The sequence below is a fragment of the Leptonotus elevatus genome, chromosome 16 (assembly GCF_054856555.1).
Source record: "Leptonotus elevatus isolate MCC_2025b chromosome 16, RoL_Lele_1.0, whole genome shotgun sequence".
Classification (NCBI taxonomy): Eukaryota; Metazoa; Chordata; class Actinopteri; order Syngnathiformes; family Syngnathidae; genus Leptonotus; species Leptonotus elevatus.
In genome coordinates this window covers 13,305,705-13,314,428 of record NC_141254.1, presented here as the reverse complement: position 1 = coordinate 13,314,428, position 8,724 = coordinate 13,305,705, and the positions used below count along the sequence as shown (strand labels likewise).

Sequence of the window (8,724 nt, the reverse complement as noted above, 5' to 3'; positions counted from 1 at the left end):
TGCTGCTGTATTAATTTTAATCATTAGAATATCTGACATTTGAAGGAGTCTCATTTGATGTGTTGCCCACAATCATACAGCACATATATAGAGACCAGTGGATCCAGATTAAGTAAAGAGATTACGTTAAAGCAAACCCATTGACACAAATTTTGAATAACCGCGTTTAGTCAAGCCATTCAGAACAAATAATTCCAACATGTGTTCGACAACTGTGAAACTTCAATTGTACAATTTCCTTGCTTTAAGAGAAAAATGTGGTCTGTCTTTACAGTGAGTAATGGCCTTTAAAACTCCAACGGCGCTGTTGCCATATATAGTTGAGATGTCCATTCATCGTTTAATTTTAGGGGCATGTCATCTGGAATCTGGTTTCAAAGTGGCCAAAGAATTCATATTTAATAAAAGTCAGGACTTGAAATGCTAAAAAAACAAAACACAGTTTGAGTGATACCACAGAGTATAATTTTGAAGGCAACAAAAAGACAATGTAATATTTAGACAGAATTTGTATTTAGTTCCCCTTTTTGGGCGTTTCTTCACATCTTGGCTTGTGTCACATCAATGAATGGCTATGAGTCCGACATCCAGGAGTTTCTGAATTTTCTTTGCAATGACAGGATTCTTTAAGTGGCTGAAGTAAAGAAACGGGGAAAAAGAGTCATGACATTTTTTCTTATGAAACCTTTCAAAATGCAGATGCAGGTTAAAGAAGTTGTGAAACTTACTCGCTGAGCGCCTGAGGGTCCTTCTGCATTTGTTCAAGGATCATGCGCATGGCGGGGTCCGACATAATCTGCTGCACCTCGGGATCGGCCATGGCTCTTTGCTTTACTTCCTCAGGACTGTCGTTCCTCATAGCCTGACTGACCATGCAGCGCTGTAAGCCTTCTGTGGCTTCCTGAGTGGAGAACGTAAAAGATGAAAGTCATTCACATGACGGGCATAAAATACATTTGTTTTGTTTTTGTTTTCCCCTCTGCTGTGGGCAATAAATCTTGTGCTGAAGTAGTCAATGCTAAAATTCCAATTTAACAACACATTTACAATTTGGTACACATTGGATTGTTTGAATTAGATAATGATCGATAAAACATCTAATGTAACACATTTCGATTTAATGATAATAGGGGTGTCAGACAATTAACATTTTTAATCCAAATTAATTGCATGTCTTCAATAGTTAACACAATTAATCACAAATTTTACATCTGTTCTAAACTTACAATTTCATGCTCTTGCTAACACAAAAGTAAAAAAAAAAAAAAAAGTAAAACTAATAGAAATGTGGCTGCATCTTTTAGTCACTGATACAGTAAGTTCACAATAATTCATAAAATTAAGTTAAAATTAAAAAGATGTACTGTAAAAAAATGAGTGTGATATTGACTTGTGTTGAGGTCATTTTTCTGCCACTAGATCGCATAATTACATTTGGTGACAGATCAGTGCACTTGTCTTATCATCTTAAGAGCTAACTAATCTTTAACATGAAGTAACTTATGAAATTCTGTAAATGTTTTAGATTGTAAAATACAACTTGACATCAGTCTCCACAAATGAATGCATTATTACGAAATGCATTACTGCTAAAATTTTGACTTGGACGTGTCTGCTGCGTTGCATCTGGAATTCCCCTAGTACAGCCTTTCCAAGTAAGGGGTGGTCACTAATTACTTGTTTAAAAAAAACCATGTGGCGTTAAAGAAACTTTAAATTAACATACTAATTATGACACCCAACCTTGTAGCATAAAACCAGACTGAAATACCTTTGAAGACGAATCAAGCTCCAAAGCCTTTTGGTACACATCCATGGCTTTGGAAAAATCTTTCATTGCCTCCAAAGCAGCCGCTTTGCGTGTGTAGCCCTTTACTGTGGACCAATTTCATAAATTAACACTTCAAAACATAACACGTAGCATGAAATACACGCTAAGGAATTGAAGGCGTCCAACTCACTGAATTTGGGCTCAAGGTTGATGCACTCCTCACAATCCTGGACACACAAAAAGTTAATACATTTCAAATGTGAGAGATCAGATGTGATGTTAAAAACTTAATAGTGTTTGGCAATGTTGATTAGCACCTTCAGGGCAAGTTGAAACTCCAACAGTTTAGTGTAGCAGGCGGCTCGGTTACTGAAGAGCTTTGCATCAATTGGGTTTCTTTTGATGGCCTCGGTGTAATGTTTCATGGCTAGAGGATAGTCTCCTACAGGGAGCACAATAGACGTTAATCAGGGAAATTGTTTGGGGACCATAAAAAAACAAACAAACAGTATAGCAATGTAAGCTTTTAACTGTTACACAAACCCTTTTGGAAGGCTTCATTTCCCTTGCTTTTCTCCTCCAGAGCTAAATCAGGATTAATGTAGGCTTGTTTCTCCAACTCTTTTAGGATCTTCTCTGCCTGCAGAAATAGGTTTAAAAAAAAATGTATCGAGTGGCTGCATTTTTTTTCCTGATAAGGTGTACACAAACACAATATAATACAGCATAAAAAATGGGGACAGACACCTGTTGACTCTTTTTCAAGACATCAGGGGTGCGATGCTCTGTTAAACTCTTGTTGAAATACTGAACTGCTTCTTTGTACATTTCCTGCTTGAAGTACGAGTTGCCAATCCTGGCCAAAGCCCTTTAAAGAAAGACGAATGAGAGAGATATTAAGACAAAATGTATTATTTCCAAAGGTCATTCTTTGTGAGAGTCCAACTCTCTACAGTGAAGGCACCCGAAATGAAACTGAAAAACAGAGTTCAATCACTTAAAGCAGGGTTCACCAATTCCGATCCTTCAAGGTCCGGAGTCCTACAGGTTTGGGATGTTTCCGCCGACCAACACACCTGATATGATACTAAAGATCAGGATCGTTATCAGGCATGCTGACGAACTGATTATATGAATCAGGCTTGCTAGTGGGCGGAAACATCTAAAACCTGCAGGACTCCGGACCTCGAAGACCGGAATTGGTGAACCCCGACTTAAAGGATAAGCAGATGCAAACATTCAACATATGGAAAGACAATTGATGTAAAGTATTTCAGCAGAAAGTTGATATCACGAGTTGTGGTGAAGTTAATGTACATCTTAAAAGATTTTTTTTTAAGGTAAGAGATATTTTTGTAGTCAATCAATCATTAACTACAAAATGTGTCACATCCAAATTATACAAGTTTTCCAAATTGCTTAAGTTATTTCTGACAGTTTCTTAAATTTCTTCATATAGGACAAACAAATATATTTAAAAAAGCGAACTCACTTGGCAATTTGTCTGTAGTCTTCACGATTCTCTCTGCCAACATCAATGGCTTTCTCACAGAGCTCCCTGCATTTCTCAAAATCTCCCTTCTCGAAGTAAACAGCTAAAAGGATCATGAAAAGAACATTTCACGTGTGAATGTACATGTGAAATGACAGTTCTATATTAACAGTTCTGAACTAGTAGCAAATCATTTCACACACACACACCCACCCCCACCCCCACCCCCACCCCCACCCCCACCCCACACACACACACACACACACACACACACACACACACACACACACACACACACACACACACACACACACACACACACACACACACACGAAATAAACCTGCCAAAAGCACATTTGTGTTTGCCAATTGCATTACGTACTATAAAAGTACATACCAGCTTGATTTGAAATATAAGCCATGTTGGTAGGATCATTCTTGATTGCTTCTTCATAATGCTTGAGTGCTGTATCGAAGTCCTTGTTCTTATAGGCAGCATTCCCAAGTTCCTTTTCTTTCACCGCCTATTCAACATGCCAAGCAGAGAATTAACACTCAAAATTACATACGGCGACACCCGTGGACAAAACGTGATTGGCTGACTTACATTTCTTTTGTTTTCAGGAAGGTCGTTGTTTGTGGAAGGGGGAGGCTGCGTCTCTTTAGGCTTGTTGGCGGAAGTAGGAGGAGGCGTGGGTTCGTCGTCTTCATCCATTCCAGACAAGTTCAGTCCCAGCAGCACAGAGAGTGTGGTCATCACTCTTTTATCTTGTAGTTTCCTACAACCCAGATAAACACTCATAATTTGGTATCATTAGGAATTAGCTGATCTAACATAGGCTTGAGATTTTTTTTTCTTTCAATGTCAATGTTGTCCAAACCTCTTGTTCCACCCCCCCCTAAGATTTCTTATATACACACACAAAATAAATGCACATACGTGCCAAGCGCAGAAGGGTTGTTCCTGAGTTGCTCCAGGAGCTCCTTGTAGCTCGGATCTGCCAAGAGCTCGCGGGTTCGAGGATCATTCTCCAGCTTTTGATACATATTAGGCATGGCGAATGGATTCATCATTGATTTCTCTGAAATACCAAAAAAAAAAGAGGAAAAAAAACATCAGCATGGTCTTCTAAAGGCTTGACTCCACTAACTGTGCACCCAAGACTCAAGTCACAAATTGTATGTACATGCTCTGTTTACTATGATGAGTTACAAGCAGAGGTGACCAGTGATGCAACTATAATGGTAAAATCGCAATATTAAAACTGCCACGATATTGTTGTCGCTATGCAACGATATTAACGACATTTAATTGTGCAGTTTAATTTTAATTAGGAAAGGTTTGGCCCCTGGGGTGGTTATCACTCTGATAAATTTGTCATACCAGCAACATTTTCAACATCTCCATAAAAAAATTAGATTTAAAAGCAATAAATGCAATGCAATAAAGATTTAAAAGAAGAAAAAAAAACTATACATCATCATTTGTCACGGTTTACATGTTCAACAGATAGTAGGAAGAAGTTGAAAACTTATCTAGTCCTACCTCTTATTCTTTGTATGCTTTGACTTATTTCATTATTGATACAATAATAGGTTGATATATTTCAATAAAAAGAAAATGTATAAACCTGGTCATGTATACAACTGCACTTTGACGTGCGCACATTTGCCAGTAACATGAATCATATCCTCAATAGTCTCATACTGATACATCTAAAAAAATGACAACATTTATCAAATTTTACCAGCTCATGCCGGATTTAAGTTTTTTTTTTTTTTTACTTTCCGCCTGTTTCAGCCAAACACAGCATATAGTCTATATGTCCGATGTCCGACTATATTATAGACCATGATACTCTGCGCCGCTGAGCCAATAGGAGCACGACAATGATATGTGACACGACAAGGCCAAGCCTATATTTTTTTGTTTACTTGTTACTGCTGCTATTACGCACAAAAATACAATACTGTACTGTGCTTTTTCTCCCCATATAAGTTTATTTTATTTTTTTACAATAAGATTTTTTTATACAGTATCGTGAGCTTTTTTAATATCGCCGCCTCCCCACAACATCGTGATAACTATCGAATTGTGAGGTTCACATCGTAATATTTATCGTATTGTAATGTTTTGGATATAGTTCCATCCCTAGAGGTGAAATTAGGTGACAAAGCTGTGAATACATCGCCTTTATTAAATCGATCATAAAACAAAGTTCCTTTTCCAATGTTGTCAACATTTGTTTATTAAAACAAGTTAAAGATCAGTTTATTTTGTTGACGTGTCCTGATTCTCTTTACTCCAACTAAAAGCGTAAGCCCTTGTAACTCTCGTCTCATCATTTAAGCAGCCTTTGATAATCATGGTGCCTTTCTGTGGGGATATACAAACGTCTACCTGCGAGGCGGGCCTCAATGTTCTGTAAACCCTCCTTCAGCTGATGATTGTTTGGCTCATGCCGGATGCCTTCTTGGTACGTTGTTTTGGCTTGCTCAAGTCGTCCAAGAAATTCCTGTGCCGCGGCTTTACGGGAGTAACCCTTTTTGATCAAGATGGGAGATTGTTCACCAATTTAGATTACTGCGGGGGAATGTATTGTCAAAAGGATTACTACTAAACAAAAGTGACCTCACCTTGCCCCAGTCTGGCTTTATCTTGATGGTCTCACAAGCATCCTCGAGAGCCTTTTGATAATTGCCTTTTTTGGCGTAGGCAGCGGAACGGTTGCTGAACAGGACATGGTTTTTGGGGTCGAGAGTCACGGCTTCAGTGTAGCAGCGAATCGCCTCGTCAATATTTCCTGCACTCAGTGCTTTGTTGCCTTGGTCTTTCAATGCAGACACCTGTGAAACAGAAGCCAGTAAATCCATGAAACACACAAATGGACAATAATAGACACTGTTGCTTCATGTAGTTTTTTAGGGTTAAGAAACACACGCGTGCTGACTTTCGCCAATACAGACCCAGATAACATCTATGAACAGCTGCCAGTGCCAAGCAATAACTAAGAGGCATCTGTTCACGTCAGACAGGTGCAACACAAGTGACAGAACATGTCTTTCATTTGTTCATGCACTCTTTATCCCAACGTACATTGTAAATTAATATTAATTAACTGACATATGGCATTACACACACAATGTGTATTGAGCAACTAGACTTAAAAATTCACAAACCACATAGCTATAATCCACCCTGAAGCAATGTGTAGATGCCCACTTTAAAAGTTTTCAGAAAACAGACAGGTTTTAATGATCAAAAAGGGATTAATTGAACAAAATAAATACCAGCAGTGTATTATTGATGGCTGATTCTTGAGAAAGCAGCGAGCCTGTGTGCTTAATACTGCACAATACAGACCAAACCAATAACTGAATCATACCGTGTTTATGCATAATTTGAAATAAGGTCCTGTTTTGTAGAATAAAAGTGATGGAGATTTGGAAGGAAGTTTTTGGATTCATCAATTTGTCAAATAAATAATTGACAAATCATCATTAGTTAGCATCTCTAGAATTTAACAATGTAGAGCTAATCCATGTGATCGGTATCAACAGCTCTCACTCAAGGGTAATTGGTATCGAAATCGGCAGCATAAAACCCCTGACCATTTTCAAAACATCACTTATGTAACATTCCTATCACTATGTCTCATCATTGACGAGTTATTTTTTTTAGAACAGGTCTACAGGCTACTCATGTGGTCCTATAAGATACCGGGTGTCCGTGGGCACTGATATAAAAGATTCAGTAAATATTTGAGATTTTTTGAGGCAAGAGACAGCTCATCATCATCATCATCATCATCATCATCATCATCATCATCATCATCATCATCATCGTGATACTTGGATACTCTCAAATAAAACGAGTGTGCCCTCTTCAGGCGTGTGACGTGAACCACACTTTCTACACGGAATGTTCAGTGTTTTTAGCAAACTTACTGGCTTCTGGTGAAAGTTTGCTTCTTTTCTTCTTCTTTTTTTTTTAAACTTCTTTATGTCTATAACCTTCGTGAGATATTACATTAAAATAGAGTGCTAATAAGTGTATGTACAAAAAAAAAAAACTAGTCATGACAGCGATCCTCTGTGCATCTAGAATGATCTTCCGGACAGAGTACAGGCTACTGAAGCAACCGAAATACTGCTGCAGCACGTGTATTCGAATAAATATGCCAGACCTTAGATATATTATTTTAATTAAACGAAATAAAATGTGTAATTTAATGGAGTTACCCAGTCTTCACACTTCACAGTCACCGTGCTCAGGGTAGCCGATTAATGCTAACTTAGTTGTTCACTAACGGTGTGCTTGTACTTGTAGTGACATATTAACGCAAACGCCAGATCTGAAGGCGAACTATACTGCATTATTAAACAACGTGGGAGACGTTAAGTCATAATTCATCACCTTGAATTATTTGCTTGACTTTTGTCATCGAACCGTGTAGACAACGGTGACTTGCGTATCCTGCCTTCACAGCAATCAAGAAACTAATAGCTGACCGGCAACTCAATAGATCATATGTCCTAAACGTTGTTACAATATTAAGTGCTCCAAAAAATACATTAAAATCTAGTCAGCCAAGTGGCTACGGCATGTTACTAGCGGTTGGCTAACCTCACAAGCCACGGACAATCAAGCTAACTTAGCTGACCGATAACAGTGTTTCAGTAGTAGACAACCGGATCTCCGCAATCCTCAAATGCAATATAGGTGAAGATAATCACGAATAAATAATTGAAACGTGTAAATGTACAATTTTAGGAATCAGAGAAGGCGAGATTTGTATAACACTCACTTTCTCCATGTTGCAAGCATGAGGATCCTTCCAGAAACGACTGTGTGGTCTAGCGCCGCCCCCTCAACAACGTGCAGGTTGCCAGTGTTGACTGTCGCAAATCCGCATTTGCAAGATCATCCCCAGAAACTTCCCGAAGACGGTGGAACAGCGTAGCTACGCTGCATAAATCAAGAAAGATTTTGTAGCCGTACCAAGCTAGCTCCTCGGGTCCTTCGGAAGTAGTTTTCTGTTCTGGATAACTTGTGAAATAGTAAGCCAGAGGACATAAAAACAGGAAATGACAAATATTGGATGGCAGATTTAGTAGAAACCACACCCAATTAAAAAAACAAAAACAAAAACAATAATAAACATAACACAATGCAGTAGTACATAAAATAAGTGACGTTGAGGTTTTTCCTTTCACAAAACCTCATTCTGCATTAATAAATATATTGTTGAACGTAACGTGAATTGTTTTGTTTGGATGATTACCTTTTCATTGACAAAATCTGTAAGTCAAGTTTTCGTTGGAAACTTCTTAAAACCAATGGATGGATCAACAGGAGAGTTTAATAATGATTATGTAAAAAACAAACAACAACAAAACTACAATTTTACGAGTATTTTCGACAAGCACTATCATTTAGCCTTTATAACGTCGGATTTTA

The 8,724-nt window shown here is 38.1% G+C and overlaps 1 protein-coding gene across 1 annotated transcript; it reads right to left on the bottom strand.

Moving 5' to 3' along the window:
* stip1 (stress-induced phosphoprotein 1) lies at positions 1–8,234 on the bottom strand. The gene is made up of 14 exons (XM_086097789.1): positions 8,072–8,234; positions 5,901–6,110; positions 5,665–5,806; positions 4,204–4,345; positions 3,871–4,042; positions 3,661–3,787; positions 3,264–3,366; positions 2,519–2,639; positions 2,315–2,411; positions 2,089–2,213; positions 1,962–1,998; positions 1,772–1,875; positions 729–901; positions 1–634 (listed from the first exon to the last, which is right to left on the bottom strand). The coding sequence occupies exons 1-14, from the start codon at positions 8,078–8,080 to the stop codon at positions 562–564; spliced, it is 1,635 nt and encodes a 544-aa protein (XP_085953915.1). The 5' UTR covers positions 8,081–8,234; the 3' UTR covers positions 1–561.
* Positions 8,235–8,724: the final 490 nt, after the last annotated feature.